At 55.5% G+C, this 23,631-nt stretch overlaps 1 protein-coding gene across 1 annotated transcript in view; it reads left to right on the forward strand.

Annotated features, from left to right (window-relative positions):
* QSOX1 (quiescin sulfhydryl oxidase 1) overlaps positions 1-22,738 on the forward strand; it is a 39,482-nt gene extending 16,744 nt beyond the window's left edge. The window contains exons 4-12 of the mRNA XM_084637051.1: positions 359-461; positions 2,709-2,799; positions 4,610-4,755; positions 7,222-7,356; positions 9,439-9,568; positions 14,181-14,303; positions 14,463-14,610; positions 15,700-15,876; positions 17,311-22,738. Coding sequence (XP_084493177.1) covers positions 359-461; positions 2,709-2,799; positions 4,610-4,755; positions 7,222-7,356; positions 9,439-9,568; positions 14,181-14,303; positions 14,463-14,610; positions 15,700-15,876; positions 17,311-18,308 — 2,051 coding nt within the window. The 3' untranslated portion in view covers positions 18,309-22,738. The remainder of the gene's footprint in view (positions 1-358; positions 462-2,708; positions 2,800-4,609; positions 4,756-7,221; positions 7,357-9,438; positions 9,569-14,180; positions 14,304-14,462; positions 14,611-15,699; positions 15,877-17,310) is intronic.
* The last annotated feature ends 893 nt before the right edge of the window (positions 22,739-23,631 follow it).

A 23,631-nucleotide genomic window follows, 5' to 3' on the forward strand; every position in this document is an offset into this window, starting at 1 on the left:
GTAGGGTGTGGTCAGCGAGTGGTTTCCCCAGGTGAGGGTGGGAGGGCAAGAGGTGTTGGTGGAGGATGACTCATGACAGGGAATCTTCCGGCAGGGGATAAATGAATAAGGCATATCAAACTTTGCAAAAGAGATGTTTCTACCATGCGCCACGAACCAGCCACTGGAGGGGCTGCCAGGGTGGGTTGGAGATATATTGTACAGTATGGTCCAGTAGTGCTCAGTCTCCATGTGACACTGCTATGGCTGCAGGGGTCCAGCATGGTTGGGATGGGTCACTGTTACCTTGGGTACAATCCTTGGCTTTTTGTGCATGGTGCTTTGGTGGTGAGCTCTGTGTATTTTGTTCCCCGTACAGATCCTGGGGACAGCATTCAGAACCTGAGGCAGAGCATAATCACCAACCTGGAGATGCACAAGGAGACGTGGCCACCTGCCTGTCCACCACTGGAACCAGCCAGGTTATTGGAGAGGGACATAATAGCAGAATGTAACTCTGTGTATTTGTGTGTGTGAGAGAGTGTGTTGAGGGGGCTTGGGGTGAGAGAAACGACAAGGAATGAGCTCATGCTTAACCGGGCCTCCAGGAGCAGTCCTGCCCTGAGACCTCTGCCGCATGTGAATGATGACTCTATTCAAGGGCCTGCCCTGGTTCAATCCCTGTCATTGTGTGGAACTGAATTCCTGCGGGTTGGGCTGGAGACTTTGCCTAGGCGATCCCAAGGAGGCTCCCGGTTACTCTCAGGACAGTGACATGCACTGCACAGGTGTGAGCAGACCTGATGGCCTGGCGCCAGAGCGACTAACTGGAGTGACTGTGATAGTAGCACGTGGACCAAACGAGGCGGGCAGCTGTTTAGCCAGGGATTAATGGGCACAGACATTTTGAGTTGCCTCCTCGGTAACGTTCGTGTATCTCCCCGTGTGACGCGTCCAGAGCTGTCAGTGTGGGGCGGGTTCCATTACCTGCAAGGTTTTTTCCCATGATTCGTATCTAACACAGCTGCATGTAACTACGACTCTGCTGTGGAGGTTGTTCCTATTCGTCACCGGGGGAAGGACATGCCCTGTATTGCTTGTATGGGGGACATGTCGGTGGCCTCTGCTGTATCGAATGAGATCTGCTGACGGCCTGGGAAGGGCAGATGAGCCCTAGTGTTGCCCACAGCAAACAGATGCCCCGTGAGCGTTTGGAGCAGGAGGCTGGGTTCTTTCCCCTGGGCTGCACGTGTCTGGGGTAGTTGATGGTCCACGTCATGGCTGGGGGGCGGAATGGCTGGTGGCACAGAGGTGCCGTGCCCACTGCTGTCCCTGGTCTTCCTCCATGTCCTTAGATCCTAAAGTTGCCCTGCAACCTGGAGTCACTGCTGCCCTCTGGCTCCTCCCTGACTGAAAGCCCTGGCTTGAGTCCTGCCCGTTTAGCGTAAGATCCGGGAGCGTTTAGCCTTACCTGCCAGACCTAGAGAGCAGCCAGGACTCTGCTGTACAGTTCAGTGCGGGGCACCCGCTGGAAAGCCCCTGTGGCTACAACCTGTTAATGCTGGTGGCAGTGGAGAAAGGTGTTAAACCAGGAGAGAGAAATGGATCTGTGAAGCCAGACAGGCAGCTTGCAGATCAGCGATGAAAAGGAAACTCCTCAGATCTGCATCTGGTGATTGCCGGGGGAAGTCTGTGAGCACACACACACACCCCTTCCAGAGGTAACCACATCCTTGCGCTCTCCTCTGTGCCTGTGAAGGGGACTGACCTGGCTCTTCCTGGGTCTGAGTCATCTGGGCTGGGCCTGGCTGGGCTGGACAAAACAAAAGGGTTTGAGCTGCACTGCCCACCAGCCATCCCCATCCACATTTCAATGGAGGAGCAGGAGGATAGCCCCTGACCAGGTGCTAGACACCACGCTGCAGGTGTCTGTCTACCCTCTCCTCCCCGCTGTCTGAGCATTCCAGGCTGCACCCCAGCAAGGCCCCCTGCTTCCAAAGATGCGTCTCTGTACCCCTGCTCTCTCCCGGCTTCAAACTCTGTGCCATGCACAGCGCTGCTCCTCGGCAAAGGTGGATTTACTGCACCTCTTGATGCTCTGTAGGCACTTATCCTCCCCCCCCCAAGTAAAAACTGCAAAGCCACAGGCAGAGTTAATCAAATGCCACAGGTGTGGATGGGGAAATGAACCCCAGCCAAACTCCAGCATTCCAACCTCATGTTCCGGCTCTCCCCACCGTCTGATGCCCCACAGGGGAAATTGGGGGTTTCATTTTAAACCCCACTACCCAAGAGCAGGAGTGTTGGGCTCAGAGTTAGGGTTCAGGCTGTCTCTAATGTGACCCGATCTGTGTCCTGATTAAACCGGTCTGGCTCTAGTCTCAATGCTGGCTTTCACATTAGATAGGGTTCTAACCTCAAGTCCTTCCACAAACAGTCTCCCATCTCCTGTTCCTTGGCTGACCCTGGCAGATTACCATAGAGCCAGTGAAGTGAAGCAGAAAACCAGGCCGGCAAGCTCCATGTGAATTGAACAGTGGATAAGCAGAGCTGATCTCGGCCACCTACCTGGGCAACAAATCCAGCTGGGTTCAGCTGTGTGCTAGAAGGGCAAACACCCAACCCTTTGCCAAGCTGCTGTGTGCTGTGCTGGCAGGGAGCTGCTGGGGCTGGCGCATTCACCTGCTTACTCCATGTCACTGAGAATGCCTCATTGTTTCCTCCTGTAGCGTAGAGGAGATCCGTGGGTTCTTTCAAACAAACAATGTCATGTACCTGGCACTGATCTTCGAAGCGAACGACTCCTTTGTGGGAAGAGAGGTGGGCATTGTTGTTTGGTTCAGTATTTGTATTCCTGTAGCATCAGGTTGGGTTGTGGCCTGTCACCGTGCCTCAGTGGGTCACAGCTGAGGATGCCGGATTCAGGACAAACTGCTGAGAAATGGGCCAGACTCACTCCTAAACTGGTGGTTATTCTTCCATAAGATATACCAACCAGTAACAAAAGTAAACTTCTGTCTCACCACACTAGTTAACCAGAAGCCAGAAATGCAGCCTCCTTAGGTATCCCAGCCCTTGTTTCACCACCAGACACTAGGCTTTATGATGAATGGTTATTTAAAACCAGTTTAATCAACCAAAGGGTTCTTCTGATCCCAAAGGACCAGTCTCATACCCAAGTCAATTTATAACTCAGATCTTACCCAATAATCAAGCTGTAGCCAAATCTTTAGTATCTAATATCTAATGGTTTATTTATAAGAGAAAAGAAAGGGGTGAGAGTAAAAATGGTCAAAGGAATCAAATACATACACTCATTGCAAAGTTCTTGGATCAGGTTTGTAGCAGGGATGGAATAAACTCTGGCTTATAAAGTCTCTGGTAACATCCAAAAGATTGGAAGGTCCTCAGTCCATTGGTTGGAATGCTTCTGTTAGTGTAAGTCCATAGTTCAGAGTAGCAAAGAGGCAAATGGGAGAGGCTACCAGGGTTATTTATACTTTCTCCCATGTGGAGGGAAAACTCTCAGTCTTAGTTTGTGGAAAAGTCCAGGCACAAGATGAAGTTCAGGGTCACAGGAGCAAGTCACATGTCCTTGCATGCTTCAATGAGTCAGAGCAGCCATTACCCATATTCTGGCTGATGCATCCTCAGCTTCTTCTATGGCCTGTTGTGTGAGGCAAGTGTCCTTCAGTGGGCCATCAACTTGACTAGTCCATTCACAATGTGCTGACCAGACTGGATGTAAACTAACAACCTTGTGGGTGTTTCCACAGGAGCAAACACATTTAAAATACTGGTACATAGTCAGTATTCATAACTTCAGACACCAAAATGATACATGCATACAAACAGGATAATCATATTCAGCAAGCCATAACTTTTCCATTGACACCTCACATGACACATTTTGTACAAGATTTGTTGCAACTGTGTAACAGTGGCCGCAACAATGATCTATTTTAATCCCATCATGTCACCAGGCCCCATTATGTGCTGTATGTACATGTAGTGAAAAGATGACCCTTTCTCCAAAGAGCTTACAGTCCGAGTAGATGGGTGGAGAGGCGAGTTCTGCTTCTCGCCCTGGGCTCCTCAGGAGTTCGTATACAAAGATGTTAATTGTTCCTTGACTCTTTATATCCCTTCCAGTTTCCATAGCCATCAAGTGCCACGCGCTGCAGTTAGGTGAGGCTAAGGCTCAAGTAGTGGTGAGCTTTCTTGTAGCCAGAACTGCATGGTCTGGCGGGTCAAGCACAGAGCTGGGAGCCAGGAATCCCTGGCATCATTCATTCAGGGAAAGTTCACCTTTTTTAACTTAGCCCTGGCTCTGCCACTGACCTGGGCCAGTCACTGAGTCTCCCTGTGACTCACCTTCCCTGTCTGTAAAATGGAGATCCTACTTCTCCACCTCTCGGGGCTGTTGTGAGGGTCAGGCCATGTTTGTACAATGGTTTGGGAGGCGTAAAGTGTTCCCTCAGTGCTGTGTCCCGACTCCTGCTGGTGGAGGCTGGAGCAGCCATGAGCGTCCCATGCCACCCCCCAGAGGAGAGAGCCGCTGTAAGCGGGCTTGGCCCTGGGACGTTCTGTTCCATAGTTAGCCTAACCCATGGAGCGTGCTGCCTTGCAGGTGACACTGGACATGCTGCAGTACGAGAACGTCGCTGTCCGGAGAGTGCTGAGCAGCGAGGAGGAGCTAGTGAAGAAGTATGGCGTGACTGCCTTCCCTTCCGGCTTCCTGCTCATCAACAATGGGACCTTCAGCCGCATCCCTGTGTGAGTCCTTCCCTGCTGCGACCCAGACGTGGTGGTGGATCCCCCTGTACCTAAGCAGTGGGAGGATGAATCCTGGCACTGTGGGGCTGATGATGGAGGGAATTAGCTGCACTGAAGCTGGGAGTGTGAACCTCGGTGCTTGTGCGCGGATTCCCCTACCCATGGCCCTTAGAGAGAGATCTTGTGGAGTTTGATAGGGATAAAACCCATAGGGTTTTATGGCAGCTCCTCTCCTATCCTGGCCGGAGAGTTCTGGCTCGAAATAGTCTATCGAGAGAATATTGTTCTCTGCTAAACTCCATGAGACCCTTCCCTAAGGGATGGGGTGTGAATCCTGTCCAGGAGCTGCCCATCTCCAAACTTCCCTGCCTGTTCTGGGCTGCTCCCCCTTGTTGAGACACTGGATGTGGCTTTGTGATGCTGTGTGTGGCTTTCCTCCCCAGACTACCCCACAAGCTACAGCTACAAACGGCTGAAAGCCCCTCTAAACTCAGCCCAGCCTGCAGGTGTCTTGCTGGCTGGGGAATACATCAGTGGACTTTGCAAATCTGGCAGGGAGTCAAGTTGTCCCTGACCTTCTCCCCGCCTCAGTCAGCCACTCCACTCCTCCCTCTTGGTTTTCTAATTGCGGAAAAGTTCATTAGGAACCAGACAATGGCTGGTTCTGAAATGCTGGCAGAGAACAATAGCACCGGGACTCAGCCCCTCTCATGGGTTCCTGCTCCTGAATGGCACGTGTAACAGCAGCCAGATGGTGTCTTCACACCCTCGATGGATGATTGATGTCAGGCTGGCAGTTCAGGGAAGAGTGTGGTGGGGCAAGGGGGCAAACAGACACTTGTGGCTTCCCTAGGAAGGGTCGTGGAGAGGGGTTGCTTGCCTGGGTAATAGCCAAGCAGGGAGTCTTTCCTAGTGGGAAGCATGGCATTTGCAAAGCTTGTCTGTGCTGCTTGGCATGCGGGGGACGGAGTGAGCCAGGTTGACGGGAGGAGGGCTGCTCTCTGATGATGCCAGCTTCACCCAAGAGCAGAGTCATTGTTTCCTTGCCGCGGAGCTGGTGGAGGGGAAAATTGCTTGTGACGATGCTGTCTCTCCACCATCTGCTTGCGGGCAAACATCGGGCTGTGAAAAAAGAGCGGAAAGCGATGGCTTCTCGCTGTTGGCTCTCCTGGGCTTTCCTGCCGCTGCCTCTCTCAGAGCCTGACAGCTTTGCTCATTCTGTGTGGGTTAAGTAGGGAGTCCTGCATTCCACCCCCTGCTCCCTCCATCTTGCCAAGCTGTCCTGTGAGACAGCAAAACCTCCCACAGTCCCCTGGCTGCCAGGCTGGGTTTATCCTGCAGAGATCCCAGTGCATCCGTACCCCCAGCTCTCAGGTTAAAGGGCGTTACTGATTCCAAGAGGGTAAAACCCACACTGGCAGAACTGGGGATTTCCCCACAGAAGGGCGAGGAAGAGGCTGCAAGGGATAGAGAGAAGCTGGGGGAATGGCTGCGTGAACTGGGGCTGCCCATCCCCATGAGAGCCATGCCCTTCCTCATGCCAGCTGGCCTGGAACGCACGCGGTGCCCAGTCAGAACCTGAGTTCTCTTTATATAGATGGTTTGGTTTCCAGTGCTCTCCCTTCCCCCGGCCAGAGGCCCGTTAGGGACGCTCACTGCAGCCAGTGGGTCCCTAGTCTTGGCAGTCAGAGGAGGTGCTGGCTCTGCCTTGTCAGACGCTTCAGGGCACATGCTGATGGCTGTTGAGAATGTGTCTGTAGAGGTGGTGGGAGGAGCGGAGAGCAGAGACCCTGCCCTGCAGAGAGGGCAGTCCCAAGAGAGGAGTGGGGCTGTGTGGAGCAGGCTCAGGCTGATGGCAGCAGGACTGGTCTGGCTGTATGTTAGGAAGGAGACCAGGCAGGGTGCTCAGGGAGCTTGGCTGGGCCGAGCAGAGGGGCATAGCTGCGGATGGATGAAAGAGGCAAAGGGAGCAGTAGGGAGGGGCGCGTGGGCTGAGCACAGGGAGTGGGAAGCGCCAGAGGTAGCAGTTCCAGACCAAGGAGGCAAACCCCTCCCCTTCCAGGCCTGGCTTATCTGCATGTCTCTGCCCCTGTCAGGGACAGAACCTCGTCCCCTTTCTAGGCAGCTGGAGCAGGGAGCTAGTGATTCAAGCGAGGCCACTACCAGCTGGGGGCGCCCTGGGGCCACACCGCGAACTGTGCAGCTACTCTCCCACCCGAGGAGACCCCCTGGGCATGTGGGGCCTGCCGGTGTATATGGAAGCAGATGGGCACAGCGCACATTGTTATGCCAGGAACTCCACTCCCATCCCCAAGGAGATGTCTGGCCTCCTGCCTGCGTGTGACATACCTCAGGGGCGCAGGCAGCTGTGTTCGTGGTGATAGAAAGGTTAATGGGGGTGAAAAGGTGACCCCCTGTGCAAGTGGAAGAGGCTTCTATCACGTGTTCCCATTTCCTTCCCTACAGGAAAATGGAGGCACGATCCTTCTACACCTACTTCCTACGGAGGCTGCCTGGGGTCACGCGAGGCCCCTACGCGCCGACCAGCGCGCCAGACACGCCGATCAAGTCGACCCTCACCCCGCGGAGGCCTGCAGACCGGTGAGCAGGTCCCACTCTCCTGTCAGTCCACGCACCCCCGCTCCATTCCCTTGGCTGAGTAAGCTCTGGGCCTCCAGCATTATGACCGGCATTGGGAACTTGATGCTTCCTGTGGGAGGCTCCAGAAGGCCTGGCTAGCAGGAGCATGTGTAGACAAGGGGAGCAGAGGGACGGGCAGTCGGAGGAGGGTAGCTTGGTAGGCGTGAAATGATGGATATGATGCCAAGGCCGGGGCAAGCAATTGGCCAAAGTGGCAGAGCCGGAGGAGCGTGGGTACCATATTGCAGTTTGGGGCAGGGGTTCGTTCGTTGCTCTCAGCTGCTCCTGGATGCTCAGACAGCAACAGCTTCTTGCCATCTGGTGAGAGGGGCTGGGCCTTTCCTGCCCTTTTCTGTGCAGTTGTCCCTTGGCGGTGAGATCCACGCGCTGTGCTCTGTGTGGGGTGGCACCATTCAGACACTGAAGTTAGCATGGGATGGGCCTGCTGCTTATTAATGCTGGGTCCCAAGGGCGTGTGAAGCAGCTGTGCTCCCATGGCCTGCACTGTCTGCCTTTTATGAGTGGACCTTCAGGCATTGGCCTATGAAATCCTAGAGTGTCGTCCTCACCTTCCCTTACATTACAGGGGTGATCGGTGGAGCTGACGGCCCCCTGGTTTGAAAGGGTGGGAGCTGGGGGCTGGGGCTTTCTCCAGAGGGACCTTCTGCTCTGGAACTTGCTCTTGGACGCATACCCCGTTCAGCAGAGCTGAGGCCGGTCAACATCCAGGCCGTGCTGCAAGCCTCACCTGTTTTACCCTGCTGGGTGGGACTAGAGACAATGCAGTGCAGGAGAGGTGACGCAGGGCAGGGTGACTGGAGAAAGTGCTCGCAGGCCACGGTGGCAGCTTGTGATCTCGCACCCCAGGTCAGTGGAGAGCAGTGAAGAACCTGGCTCTGAGTTCAGTCATTACTGAGGTGCCGGTATGAACTGGAGATTGAATCCAGAACAAGCGGCTCTTGTCCTGGATTCCCTGGCTCTGGGGAGCATTGGCATTGGGACAGATGAAGATGATGGCCACCCAGGGGTTGCTGAGACACAGGATCACCTGTGTCTGGGACAGTCTGGGGCACAGGGAAGCCAGGAGAGGGTGGAGGTGATAACCGGTCTTAGTGGGGCTCTGTAAGTAGCTGAGATGGTTCCAGGGCTCTGCTTCACTCTGCAGTAAGTTATGACCAAAGCCCAAATACTGAGGTGACTCTCCCCAGAGCCCCACAATGAGGGACAGGCTCCCTGTGCCCCAGGATGCTGCTGTTTGAGTTTAGCATAAGGGCCTTGGCACTGGTAGGTCTGGGCTGCTGCTCCCCAGGAACTGCAGGGGGCTTATGCTTGGAGGGTGAGGCTGTGAGCTGGGTCAGCGGCAGGAAGAGATGTGGTCATGCTGCTTGCTCCTTGCCCCATCCCTTCCCCCTAGCCCACCTCGCTGGCCAGGGACGCTGGAGGTGTTCCCCTGCCCTGCTGCAGGAAGGAAGAGGTCATTGCCTTTCTCCCCCCAGAGGAGGTTTGCAGGCTCTGTGGTGGGGCGCATCCTGCTGGTGTCTGTACCGTGTTGGGGTTCTGGTGTATTCTTCCCCCCCCCCACCGTTTCTATCTGCACGCTGTCCCTCCTTTGCTTTAGCTGTGGATTGGCAGGCCCTTTGCTGTTGGTGTTGCTGTGACGTGGGGACCGGAGGAGTGGTGTAAAACACAACCATTGTTGCTTCTCTTGCTGCTGCAAAATAAAGAGAGCAGGCACCTTCAACCCTAGCCCCACTGGGGTGAGCGCCATGCGGAGGGCCCTCTGAGGACTGAATGAAGCTGGAGACTGAGTTAACCTTGGCCTCTCTGGGGATGAAGCCAGACTGCAGGTCATGACTGAATTCTGTCATCCCCTTGTGGGAGAAGGGGCCAGGACTCGCAGCTGTAATGAGAGGTCTCCTCCTCCCAGGCGGATCCTGGAGGGATACGGCTGAGGTCCCTCACTGGAGCAGGGGCGAAGGACTCCCTTTCTGCAGGCAGGCTCAGCCGGTTGTTAACGCCTTGTTTTTCTCCCCCATTCTCCAGCTCGAAGGTGTACATGGCTGACCTGGAGTCTGCGCTGCACTATGCCCTGCGGGTAGAGGTGGCCCGGTTCTCTGTCCTAACAGGAGAGCGTGTGAGAGCCCTGAAAGACTTTGTGACAGTGCTGGCCAAGGTGAGCGCTAAGGAGTCATCAGCCAGGCAAGGCCTGGGCGGTCCGTAGCCCCCTCATGCTGAAAGCAGATGCGGGGCTTTTGCTGGGGCCTCACTTGCCACTGTGGCAGTCACTGGGCCTCCCCTTCGGATGGATTGGAGGAGCGGCAGGCTGGTAATGAATCCCTCAGTGAATGAAGCTGGGCATATCCCCTCACATGCTCTGCTTGAACAGGGCTCTGGGGAAGCCTGTCTCCATGCCGTTTGCATATCCCGCATTCCAGCCTGCGTAGCAGCCCTTGTGACGATACTCTGGCTGGCTTGAGCGCAGCTCTGCCTGAGCCGAACGTTAACAAACCCCCTCAGTTATGGCTGCTTGGCCCTAGTCCCTAACTCCGCTTGAGCCCTGGTTGTGAATACGGGGCCTTTGTTTAGATAAATGGGAAATAGGAATTGCATCGTCCCCTGGGCTGGGCATGAAAATTATATGTGCCCTTCCCAAACCTTCGCTGGTGACGTGGCCAATCACATTGAGCCTAGACATGAACCACACCTTTGGAAACCCCGTCCACCCATGCTCAGCCATTCACTGTAGCCACTTCCCCCTGAACCTCCAGCAAGATGGCACCTCTGTGGCTGGTTCTTCCCCCCACCCACCTTGATGCAACTTATTTCCTCCTGCTCCCACCTCTACCTTAAGCATCTGCATTGGCTGCACCAGTAAATACACACACAGCAATGCCCTCTGCAGTGAGTGGCTTTGAAGTGTCGTGGGACCTCTGCTTTGCTATGGCAGATATGTGGCTTGCTGGCCGTATATTGTCTCCTATACAATCCTCTAGAACTTACCTTTGGAAATCCTCTTCCACAGGATGAAAGAACTCTCCTCACATGGGATGCAATGCGATTGTTATAGCAAGGGACCACTAAGGACCTCTTCTAAATGTGCAGTCTCCATCTGGACTCCTTGGGCTTGCACATGAGTCCATTTCATTGGAAACTTGGGTTTGATTTGAAACACTGGAAAGGGTTCCAAAAATAGTTGCCGGAATAATTCAGGGTCTAGAAGATGTGCCTTATAGTGAGAGATGTAAGCTCAGTCTTAGTTTCTCCATGAGAGGGCTGAGAGATGACTTGATCATGTCTAAAACAGGAGTGGGCAAACTTACTGGCCCGAGGGCCACATCTGGGTGGGGACATTGCATGCAGGGCCATGAATGTAGGACTGGGGCAGGGAGTTGGGGTGCAGAGTGCGGGAGGGGCTCAAGGCTGGGGATTGAGGTGCAGCCCGGCGCCACTTACCTCGAGTGGCTACGGAGTGGCAGCGGTGTGCAGCAGGGCTAAGGAAGGCTCCCTGACTTCTGGAAGTGGCCAGCATGTCCAGTAGTGGCTCCTGGGGGTGGGGGGGGGCAGGCGGCTCTGTCATGTGCTGCCCTTGCCTGCGGGTACCACCCTCGAAGCGCCCATTGGCTGCAGTTCCCTGTTCCTGGCCAATGGGAGCTGCAGGGGGCGGTGCCTGCAGGTGATGGCAGCGCACAGAACCCTTCTCCCCCGACCCAGGGGCCGCAGGGACGTGGTGCTGGCTGTTTCTGGGAGTGGCATGGGGCCAGGGCAGACAGGGAGCCTGCCTTAGCCCCGCTGCACCACAGGGCTGGCAATCCCGCGAGCCGGATTGCAAGCCCTGATGGTCCAAATCTGGTCCGTGGGCCGTGGTTTGCCCTCCCCTGGTCTAAAAGATGAGGAAGCATAGGCGCCGAGTTTCTAATCTGCAGGGGGATGCTCCCCCTGGCTCCACCCAGGCCCTACCCCCACTCCACCCCTTCCCACAAGGCCCCATCCCCATCCTGCTTCTTTCCACCCCACCCCTCCTCTTCCCGCCCCACCAAGTTCCTCCCCTGAGTGCTCTGTGCCTTCACTCCTCCCCCCAGCACCTCCTGATGCCACAAAACAGCTGATCTGTTGTAGGCACTGGAAGGGAGGGGGAAGCATTGATCGGCAGGGCCCCCCGGCGGGCAGGAGGCACTGGGGGAGGTGCTGGTAGTGGGGCTGCCAGTGAGTGCTCAGCACCCGCCATTTTTTTCCCGTGGGTGCTCCAGCCCCGGAGTTAGTGCCTATCTGAGGAAGACATTTCTGATCATAGATGGTTCTTTAATGAAGCAGAAAAAGGGCTGACGAGATCCAATGGTCAGAAACTAAACACATGCAGACTGGAAATGAACGTGATTCACCACTGGAACATCTTATCTGGGAACAGGGTAGATTCCCCATCACTTTGAAGCCTTTAAATCGAGACTGGGTGTGTTTCTAAAGGAGAAGCTCTAGCTCAAACTCAAGTTCTGGGCTTGATGCAGAGATTGCTGGGTGTGGTTCTGTGGCCAGCGCTATGCAGGAGGTCAGATAAATGGTTGTAATGGTCCCTTGTTGCCTTAAAATCTATTCATCTAAATGTGGGTCACTAGTGCAATGAGTCTTGGGTTCTCAGCTTTGACCCTTATTACTTTTTCCCTAATTGCCCAGCTGCTGCCTGATTAACAAAACTGGCAGGCTGTGCCTGTGAAGGGACCAGAAGTTAGACTAGCAGGGGATGGTGCGGGGCAGGACTGAGGTGCATTGGAAGGAGTGTGTCAGGAGGGCAGGACGAGAATAGCCAGTGGCCATGTGAGTCAGGCCTGAGGTGCTTTGGCATGGCTGTGCTGAAGCCTGCTTAACACCTAGCCTGCTTGCAGCCTGGCTTTAGCTGTTGCTCTCAGTCTCCCTCATTTTCCTGAGCACGGAAGGTTTTGTTAAATGAATACCCCACCCTGCCACCTTCCCATTCAAAATACAATCCCCCAGGAGAGTGCAGGCTGTGTTCAACCCTCAGACAGCTGAAAGGCGGCTGTGTGTGTGTGTGTGTGTGTGTGTGTATCAGGGGTGCGGGGGTTGCTACACCAGTCCCCCAGGCTCTGAAAGCTTCAGGGGACCAGTCTATACTGTGAAATACATTTGGTGTCAGGCAGCTCTGGTAATGTCAGCTCCAGATTAGGAGACAAAGCTGTTCAGATGCAGGGAACAGAGTCCAAGACTGAAATAGCACAAGGAACCCAGTTCACCAACTTCCCTCCCTCCCTCCCTGCAAAGCTCAGAGATGTTGGGGGCGGGGGATGGGATGTGGGTGGGGAGGGGAAGAGGAGTGTGTGTGTGTGTGTGTGTGAGTGAAGGTATAGATGGGGAGGGGAATTGGTGTGTGTGTGTGTGGATGGAATGGGATGCGGGTGTGGATGGGGAGGGGAATGGAATGGGGTGTGGGTGTATGGGGAGGGGAATGGGGTGTGGGTGTGTGTGGATGGAATGGGGTGTGGGTGCGAGGGAAGGGGAATGGGTGTGTGGGTAGGGAGGGGAATGGGGGGTGGGGGGGGAAGGGGAATGGGTGTGTGTGGAGGTATAGATGGGGAGGGGAATGATTCTCTTGCAACCTCTCTCCCTTCTGCCTCCTCCTCTGGTGATTGGGTGTGTACCATAGTCTAGAGGAAACAGTTTTGTGCTCAGTGCAAGGTGTTCTTTCAGATTTAGGCCACTAGACGGAGCAATGTCACCAGGATTCCCACATTCCTGACAGTTGCAGGGAATTTTCCTTCTCTGCATGTCCAGACTCTGATCCTTAAATCTCACGTTTCCGAAAGACGGGTAGGCCTGCGGGGAGAGAAGCCTTTATTTTAAAACGGGTCACCTGTTAAACTTCACCCCAAATCTCCAGTATCCCACAGGAGCCTTTGAAAGGAGATTGGGGGTGGGGCTCCCCATCAGAAATGTCAGTTCCCTGTGTTTATTTATTGTCTAGCATAACGGGATGTCCATGGAGGCTAGACCCTTTTTCTTTCATGCCCCCTGCACTTTCCTGGGTCCCCTGCTCCTGGTTTTACCCACCTACACTGTCTCCTCTCTTTGTGTTTCTCCCTGAGGTGGGTCTCCCCCCCCCCTCCCTCCCCATCACTCGCTCTCCCCCCCCTCCCTCCCCATCACTCGCTCTCCCCCCCCCTCCCCTCCCCCCGAAGCGCTTGCGGTTTTAAAGTGCTGATACTAATCGGATTTGTGTTGACTTATTGTCAAAGTAGCTTTTCGTGTCCCTCGGAGACTATTTGGAGTTACGATCGAGATTTGGATCTTGGCTCTTGGCCCACAGGACTGACTTATTCACAATGGTGGCAGCTTGAATACAAATGAAAGGGCTTCCCAGTGCTGGCTGCTTGGATTGTTGCAGGGGGAGGCTTCATACCAAGCTGGACAGCCTGAGACTAGCGTAGCTGTGAGCTCCCCACAACCAGTGCACCTGCACCATTCCCTGTAGTGACAACTGCTGGGAGAGGCTGGCATTGCAGTCGCCGAGAGTTGTCCACAATCCAGGTCTCGCCCCATTTCCCACCTGGGAGAGGCTAGCAAAGGGCATATTGGAACATGATAGTATTGCTAAAAACCTGACTTTATCGCTGTAGGATGATTTGTGTCCTATTAGCCTGCATGCTCAGTAAAGGTCTCAAAATGTCCCTTGGAATCAAAGCAGAAATGTCTCTCGCGCCTGGGTTCACGTCGGCCATAATGGGTAGCAAGGCTTTTGTCGTTAAATGTATTTCCTCCTCTCTCTGTTCTTGCCGCAGTATTTTCCTGGCCGCCCCTTTGTCCAGAACTTCCTGCGCTCTGTGGACAGGTGGCTGAGGAACATGAGAGAATCAAGGATTCCCTACAGTGCCTTGGAGCGGGTCTTGACCAACAGAAAAGAGGTGGGTCACTTAGAGATGATTTCCCTTTAGCCCTGCTGCATGTGCACGTGTTTGCTTTCCCCTATCCTTTTCTCTCAGTCCCCTTCTGCTCTCCCTCCTCTGCCCTCCCGTGTTAGCCCTGAGGTTTACTCTTTGTCTGCCTGTCTCTCTCCCCATCAGGGTCAAGCCCCGGAAGTGCTGTCGAACAACATGACATGGGTGGGTTGCCAGGGAAGCAAACCTCATTTCCGAGGCTACCCCTGCTCCCTCTGGACCCTCTTCCACCTCCTGACAGTGCAGGCGACTAGGTACCGCAGGCTGGGCACAGGTAAACAGGTGACCCTGTGCATGTCCCACTTTGAATGTGCCGGATGATCTAGCTCTTGACCATAGAGAAAGGGGTATGGGAATCACCATGATAGCTCCCCTTGGCTGTAGCTCAGAATTTCCGGGAGCTGCTGCTCCATGGGATGGGGGAGGGTAGGTAGGCTTAGGCCAGAAAGCTGAAGGCAGTCCTGGGGTTTTAGAAGGGTTGTACTCCCTGGTTGGGAAAGCCCTTCCGTCCATCCCCCGTAGCCAGGACGTCAGTAAGCCCCAGACTAGGTGGCCCATTGTAATGCCCCAATCTCCTCTCACTCCACCTTGCATGCCTAGCGCCTGTATCTAAAGCCTGTATCTTGTGGCTTGCTGGATCCCCCCAGCAGGAACCTTCTGCTGCTCTCATGTCAGGTGGCTGGCTGCCGCTTCTCCCACGCGTGGGTCAGAGTGCTGAGCTTCCCAGCCGGCTAAGGGGGTCGTGCTCCCTTGTGGAATCTTAGCACCTTATCGTCAATCAGCTGTGCATGGCGCTCTCTCCTGCCCCAGGGCCAAGGGTGCTGCTGTCTCAGCTCAGCCAGCCCCTCTGGCTCAGGGAGCACCAGACAACAGCTAGCAACAATAGTATCTAGCTCTTCTGTAGTGTGGCTCTCTAGTGACAGCTGAACACTAGCCCCAGGGCCTGCTGGGTCACAGGGGATGTGTCTTAAACAGGACATACAAGTCCGACTGCCGAGCCAGCCTTTGGCATCTCTGCTGGTCTCCCTCAGGATCCCCTTGCCCAGCCTGGCTCATGGTGCCATGGTGTCCCATGGTGCTGTGCCAACACCTCCCAGTGCAGGTGGGGCTGAATGCTCTAAGCGTGTCTCACTCCACTGGAAGCCCCATGCTGGGCCCCACAAAGCCCTCTCAGTGTAGCTGAGGCCCCCTGCTCCGTGGTGCTGTGATCCTGAGCTGGCTGGTCCCGTGGACCCACCTGGCCTTGGATTGCTAGCACTCTGGCAAGAACCTGGCAGGCGCAGTGCCTCTCTGAGTTGCCAGGGTTTCCCCAGCCGAGCGTGCCAGGGTTTCCCCAGCTGAGCTGTCTCGCCTCCCCCTCCAGGCCCCCTCGAGGTCCTTGGCGCTATGCGCGGCTACGTCTGGTCCTTCTTTGGCTGCCGGGAGTGCGCTCAGCACTTTGAGGGCATGGCAGCGGAGTCCATGGACAAAGTGAGAAGCGTGGACAAGGCAGTCCTCTGGCTTTGGTCAAGACACAACAGGGTCAACGCTCGACTGGCAGGTAAGGGGGGGGGTCCTGCTGGCGAGTCTGGCGTTGGCCAAGGAAGGAGGGGTGCGAGGCGCCCGAGGGAGAATTTAGCCCCCAGTGCAGGGAGTCCAGACCCTCTGGCCATATCTGAGGAGGGATGGGGGACAGGGTCATGGGGACAGCTGAATGCAGGGGGGGTTGGAATTTGAGATGAACCTTGTGAGCCAGCTTGTAAAGCACAGGCCGGGCCTGACTCAGCTCCCCGATAACGCCATGTCTGCCCTGCCACCACTGCGCAGTGAGGGGACGTCTCTCCTCACAGGCTGATAACCCCAGGGGAAGCTGGGCTGAAGGGCGAAGCCTGGGGCACAGGGAGCTGTGAGAGCGCTCTGCCTGCACGCCACGGGCCGGCTTTGTTCATTCATTTCTCCTTTGAAAGCAGGAGGCGGGCAGCCACGGGTTAACTCTGCAGCCTGGCAGGGGTCTGGTGGAAGGCCGTGGGGAGGGATCGCAGACCCCCGAGGTGAAGGGAACAGGCAGCTGGTGGTGCTGAGCCAGAGACTGCCCCAGAGAAGCAGTTAAATCTTATCCGGCTTCCCACAGGGGGCTTTAAAAGCTGCCATGTGCCCTGGGAGGACCCTCCTCCCAAGATGATTCTCCAAATGCTCCATTCGCATGCAGATGCTGCCCCTCCCCCTGTAGAGCAAAATTCAGGGGAGCTGGGACGAAAGCAGCTGGCAGCTGAGAAGGAAGAGGGAGCGAGAGTGGCTGGGCAGGGGAAGGAAGCGGGGAATGACTTCCTGCTTGTTGGTGCAACCTCCCCTGGCAGGGGGGCATAGCACCCTCCACTCCAGCTCACAGCATTCACCTGGAACCCCCGTGGCCCAAGGATGTGGCCCAGGCTGACACCCAGGGACTCTCTGCCAGGGAGAGGGCAGAGCCCATTGAAGCCTGGGGGAACCTGCCGGCATTTGTCCCATTGTGGGGTGACTGTCCCTGCTCTGGTTGGTCATTTGCGGGGCAAGGGGGTGGAGAGGAGACTCCCAAGTTTCCAAGGGCTGCAGCTGTCGGCTACGAGAGCCTGTTCTTGGCACTAGGGTAGGCTGGGGGTTCTTACACGCCCGCTCCCTAACCCCCAGGATGGTTGAAGGGCAAGTGAGCAAACAGAGCTGCTCCTGCAGGTGAGTTGTGCATGACCTCCAAGTCAGGGTGATGTGCAGACCCCTCTGGAACTGCGCTCCTTGCTGGGAGTCTCACACTAGCAAGGTGCGAGCAGGCTAAGGTTGGAGGGCTTTGGGCAGGTTTGGGGTGTGTCTGTAAGATCCGTAAGGCACAAAGGCTACTCCCCTTCCTTCAGGGCTCATTGGGAGGGTATTAAATGCTGTGGTTATTGTACTGGGATCGTCCTGCTGCTGGAGCCTCTGGTGGGACTGTATCTGAGGCCTTTGTTCCATCTGACTTATCCAGGTACCGAGACGGAGGACCCTGAATTCCCCAAGCTGCAGTGGCCTCCCCCGGACCTGTGCCCTCTGTGTCACGGCGTGGTCAACAGGCGCCACGTGTGGGACGAGGCAGCCGTGCTGCGCTTCCTCAAGGCCCACTTCTCCCCGGCCAACATCATCTTAGACTACACAGAGCCTGAGATGGTGCTGGTGGTCAGGCACAGCCGGGAGGCAAAGGAGGGAGCCGGAGAGAGGGCCATGGGTGAGGGGGAAGAGAGAGGAGAGGCGGAGGGGGAAGAGAGAGGAGAGGCGGAGGGGGAAGAGAGAGGAGAGGCGGAGGAGGAAGAGAGAGGAGAGGCGGAGGAGGAAGAGAGAGGAGAGGCGGAGGAGGAAGAGAGAGGAGAGGCGGAGGAGGAAGAGAGAGGAGAGGCGGAGGAGGAAGAGAGAGGCGATAATGGGAGAGGGGAGGAGGACGAAGGAGAAGAAAGGAGACCAGGGGAACCAGAGGCCGCAGGGGTGGGAATGGAGGTGGGTGGCTCGGAAAGACGAGGCTCCTCAGGGCCACGGAAACCAAGCATCGTCCGGATGAACCCCAAGACACAGGAGCTGGAGGAGGACATTGTGGACCTGGACAACTTTAGTGAGCTGCACTACAAGAGCAAAGCCCTGAAGGCTGCAGCCGTGGCGGCCAACAAGCAGTGGCGGCTGAGCAAGAGGGACACCATCCCGCTGCTGCTGGCGGACGACAGCCACCAGGACTTTGACTACGCCGCGGCCTGGGAGCGCTTGAGGCGGCGGGGGCGGGGCTCCAAGCAGCTCATCGGGGCCCTGGAGGAGAATGAAGGGGACGCCCTGAGGAGGAACCATTGGTTCCGCATGCTGGGAGTGGGCTTCTCCCGCCTGGACCTCAGCCTGTGCATCGTCCTATACTTCCTCTCCTCCATGTGCCTGCTGGGCATGTACACCTTCTTCCGCATGCGCACGAGGCTCCGCAAGGGCCGCCCCGGCTTCCCCACAGCTTGAGGCTGGCGGGGGCGCTGGTAGGGTGGGGGTGATGGTACAGGGCAAGTGCAAACGATTCCTTCCGGGGCTCTGTGGCTGGAGAAGCATCAGACTTTCTCCACGAGGGTTGCTAGGGCAGTGGGTGCAGCTGGACAGTTTCTGGATCTCACCACTGCTGGCTACATGGACATGGGGCCGCCCATCAGATAGATGTGGCAGGGTGTTCTTCAGGGATCCAAGAGTCTTACCAAGCCACCCGAGCTCCTCAGAGACCTCGAGTGGAGCCGCTTTCGGGCCGGGGTGGAGGGCTGGAGGACGGAGTGAACTGGGAGAGGTGGGGGGGAGTTCTAGCTGCCTGCCTGCTTACAGTAGCTCAGCCATTAATAAGGACTGGGGGCCTCCTTTCTGGTCTGGGGCTGTGAGCAGTTTGCCTTTGATCAGTCGTGTCTCTCTGGGCTGATTTATTTGCCCTGGGCGGAACTTACCAGCCCTCTGAAAGCGAGCTAGAGCTGCGGCGTAGAAGGTGGCCAGACCTGTTCTTTCTGAACTGGGTTCAAAACCTCTTCAGCGCACACCAGGCCTGCACTTCAGCTCCAGCTACGCTATCAGTTTTCACCATGTAGAACTAGCCCTTTGGGGTTAAACCACTAGAGTTGGGGCGGGGGAGGAGGGGGAATTGGGACAGCCAGGCTTAGTTAATATAGGCACTGGGCGGTGGAAGGATCAGATCGCTGTGGGGTCACTAATGCTGCTTGTGTTTTGTGATCGGTTGGGCCAAGAGTTAGATCAGACTCCTTTCCAAATTCCCACCGGTCAGACGGACCAACTGGTACCACTGAGTAGGGGGCCAGGATGGTGTAGGGGTACTGCACAGCCTCTGCCCCCATCGCTAGTCCATCTTGGCTCAGTGGCGATTGCCGTCTGGCAGCTGTTCCATGCAGGGGGGTTGAATGCAGCTCCTAGCGCAGCGGGATCCCCGCCACAGAAAGCCCCCAGCAGTAACTGCACCCTTAGTGCTCTCAGCAGAGAAGGAAAGGGTTGAATGGGCTCAGATGCGATGCTCATCACTTGCCTCTAGACGTGGTCAGGGTTAGGGGATGCTGTGAGAGCTTGCACACCCGTCGCCACTGCAGTAGCTGGGCTTTCCTGCCTACGTGTCAGTCCTGCTCTGCGAGTTCTCATCCTGAGTTGCAGCGGGAGGGCAGGGAAAGAGTGAAAACCTGATCTGTCAGAGGCTGCCCCCTAAGTTCCAGGAGCAGTGAGAGCCCGGGGTGCAAGGCTAGCAGAGGGAATAGCACAGCTGCATGCCCTGGTACTGTTTCCTGCTGCACCATGGTGAAGGTGAATCCAGCCCCAAGCGCCCAGGCTGCCCCAGAGGGTGCAGAACTTTCCCTTTGCCAGATGATTCCTTCACTCTTGTAGGCCAGGATCACTAATCCATTCACCCCAAGGTGCTCTTGCACTATGCTCAGTGTAGGTGACACCCTCCCCTCCCCCCAAATAAGGGACTGCGGTGCCACTGGCTAGAGATATGCGTAACACAGACAGGTGCTGAGGAAGTTGTGTAGCCAGAGTTAAGCCAGTTCACCTTAATCCTGACCTGAAACACTCCCCCCTGCCCCATGTACTATTTGTGTCACGAGCCACTGCGCTCCTTAGACTAATGCATCTCAATCCTATCTTGAAATACCACCTGCTCCACACTCTTGGGTTCCTCCTATGCTGGCTCTGCATTCGTGAGAGAGACCGAGAGAAATGGCCACAGGGGTCAGACTCACCAATTGGCATCTGGCTTCTGAAGTTCAGGGCTCGCAGGGGAGGAGTCGCTGTGTTAAATGAGAACAGCTGTTACATCCAGCCTCCCTGCAGCCCAGAGCACGCTTGGGCACAGAGGTGGGTGGGAAAGGACATGGACCCTTGGTCTGACCACAGAGCGTTCTGCTGGAGCATCTAATTCTGTGCCACCTTGGCCTGTCACGTGGGTGAGGCTGTCCCCACCTTCTCCTGAGTATGGGTGTGGGGGAGGAGGGTATTAGTGCTGGCAGGGTTCTGTGTCAGCCTGTGCTGTGTTTCACCTTCTGGGGACATGCTCGGGCCAACGGCTCGTCTCTCTGGAAGCCTGTCAGGCAGATTTGCTGCTATCCTCATGCTTTAACATTAGAAGTGGGAGGAGGTGGGGAGCTTTTCCCGTCTGCCCCCCCCCCCAATATTATAGTGTTTATGAAACTGGGAGGAAACTGGAACTCTTCCTTTTGGCACCCTGGGTGGGGCCAGCCTTAGAGCCAAATTCCCCTTGTACAATAAAAAGCCATAGAACATACCAGGAAGTCTTGTGCTGCTCCATTACCCCTCTCTGTTCCCACCCGCTTCAGCATGCACGTATGGGCGCCTCCATTAGGGTTCCCGGCCACGCATTTGGGTGCTGTGTTTCGGTCTCGCAATCCCAGCACCCAGATGCACCTGGCTGCTTGTTCAGTACTGGGAATATCCCCGCCCACATCCTTGTATAGTGAGCACCCTCAGCCCGGAGCATTTGATCTCTGACCCCTGGTGTTAGCGCACCTCACCGGCCTGCAGATGCTTGTCACTTTGTTCAAGCTTTCTATGAAACCCATTGTACTGGAGTCACCGTTGAGCTGAGGAAAGGGAATCCTAATGCAAATCATGGCACTGCAAGAGTTGCTTAACTTATCCCCAGTCATTCGCCAGCTCTTTGTGGCTTCCCATCCTGTCCTTTGGTTTGTGCATTGTTTTGAGTGAGGTCTGCAGGGCAGGGGACTGTCTAGCACTGTGCAAATGACCTTTGGGCTGGTGGGATCCAGAAGCTGGCTGCCCAGTGGGTGAAGGAGCATTTCTTTTTGATTGTTCTGAACATAGCTCCTGGTACCATCCAAGTAACCCCAGGTACCCGTAGGCTTCCTTCAAAGGGTGCATCCAACTAGTTACAAGTTAGGACCAAGCTTTTCAAAAGTGACCAGGGATTTTGTTCAGCCTGCTTGAGAAGCCTCGAAAGGGCCTGACTGTCACAGGCTGAAAATCCCGCCCCTTTCAAGGCATGTCCAGTTTAACATCTGAAATCACTGGTCACCTTTGCAAACCTTGCCCTACAGGACCTGCTGGGTTTGCTCTAAGGCCTTGTCTGTGCTGTGGTTTTGTGCTCCATTGCCAGCCGGAAAGCCAATGTAGATAGGCTGCCTGTGCTTCTGCCACTGTGGCATCTAACCAGGTCAGATAGCTGTAAAAATGCTAGCAGCCGATCTGTACTTACACCACCACTGGCGGGGCTCCTACAGCAACAATGGGTGACAGCCAGCCTGCCCCCCTGTGGACAAGAGCTAGGTTTTTATCATCTCCGCCCCCCCCCCCTTTTTTTGTTTGTTTCTTTTTGCATCCCAAAACTGGGGAGGAGGAGGGGAGGGACTGGTGCCTGGAAATGGGGACTGCCCTGGAATATGGGGTATGGGGGGGAGCAACCTATGATCACTCTCCCCATCCCCTACTTGGTGCTTGAGAACATCTCCTGCCCTGAGCCTCTCTGCTTCTTCCAGTGAGGCCTGGACTTGCTTTTGGGAGTGGTGAGGCTCCTGTGGCTCTCCCTTCCCTGGGCTTGTGCTGTCCTGATGGATCTGACCTAAGCCTGCTGGGATGTTTCTAAAGCCCAGAGTGGGATAGATGAGTTCTTTGCTCCTTTCCTAAATGTGCCTTTTAAAAAAATCTGGACTCCTGAGCTACAAAACATTGGCTCTGAGATCACCTGTGGATTCCTCCCTGATTTTCACTAGGTTACCTTCCTTTTGCCATCTACAGGCTGGAGCTGGGGGACCAGCTTGCTGGGCTGCTGGATTTTGGATGGGGCTTGGAATGTATCTGAGCTTCCCAGGACTGTGCCCATGAGGAGCTATGCTAGCCCACTCAGAGCTACTAATGGGCATCCCTCAACCCTCTGGAGTGGCTTCCTGCATGCCTGGTCCTTGATGAGCTGGTGTCTGTGAATGGAAAATAGCCACTCAAAGGAATTCTGACATCACATGATGGGGTCACACATGCCCTTCCATGTTGCCTGACATTATGGGTCTTTGTGTGTCACTGGAGAGAATAGATTCCTTTGGGAAGGGAGAGGGGTGCTGCATCATTATCTATCTCAGCCAGTCTGCTGTAAGGGGCAGAGTGGCTTGCCCCAACCTAGACCTGTACCTCAGTGTGTTGCCCCCAGGCTGAGATCTGTGGAACGCTCTGCTCCAGGATGGGAGGAGGAGAAACATTTTTCTGTAGTTTTGTCACAAGAGGTTGGTTTGGTTTCATTTTCTTCACTTTCAAAGTGGTGGTTGGTTTGTGCTCTGTTCCCGGTGCCAGGCTGCTGCGGCAGAAGGAACTGGGGTCTCTGAACGCGGTGGCTGCTTGTGTTAATGGAATAAATTATTTTTGCTAATAAATGTTCTGCTTTGTTGGATCACGTGTGTCTAAAGTGTGTTGAGTGTGGGTCTGAACTGCTGTGATGCAGAACAGCAACACAGGGCGTGACCCTCTCTGCTGAACTCCAGTGGGGCCAGCCAAGGAGCTCAGTGGGCTAGGGACCAGCCCACTTTTCCTTCATGCCATTTTTACTCATCTCTTCTCCACCTAACCTCTCCTTGTGCCTCCTGTTCCTGGCCTCCTTCCACTAGCCCCCTCCTGGCCCTCTGACCACCTCTTTTTGCATCCCTAGTGCATGTGTGCTACTGACCACGTTCTTGGCTTGGGGGTGGGGATCTGAGGAAAGACTTCTGATTCCCCTCTGTCAAAAGAAATCCATGCACATCCCTACATCTCCTCTGTCTGTGCAGGATCCTCCAGTGCATCGGCCCTCCATACCCAAGCCTTCGCTCGAAGCCAGGCACCACACTGCATCATTTGTCATCTAAAGTAGCAACCATTTTACAAGGAGCATAGCCTTTGATTCCCACCCCCCCGCCCCCGCTCTGCTCCCCTCTGCCATGTTCTGTCCCAAAGGAATTTAAAGTCCTATTTCCCCCATGCACCAACTCCACCTGGGAAGGGCCAGGAATAGCCTTCCTTTCCCTCCCTGTTGCCTGGTTTGAATCCAGCAGAAGCTTTGCATCACTTAGCCTGGCCTGGCAGAGAGAGGATGGCTCAGCTGTTTTCAGAGTTCCATCCTGGTTGGCTGGAGACTAGCCCAAGGCACTCGGATGCCCATTGCTCTCCAGCCCTTAGCATCCCAGCAGCACTGAACTAAGCACAGGCACCTCACCTGGCCGTTTCTAGTTGGTCTCCCTGGCTGCCAGGTGCTCGCAGTGCTGCCCTGATATTGGAGCAGTAGGTTGGCTGTTGCAGGTGGTTCTCCTGA

This window comes from Lepidochelys olivacea (assembly GCF_965140295.1).
Source record: "Lepidochelys olivacea isolate rLepOli2 genome assembly, chromosome: 8".
In the NCBI taxonomy this organism is placed as follows: domain Eukaryota; kingdom Metazoa; phylum Chordata; order Testudines; family Cheloniidae; genus Lepidochelys; species Lepidochelys olivacea.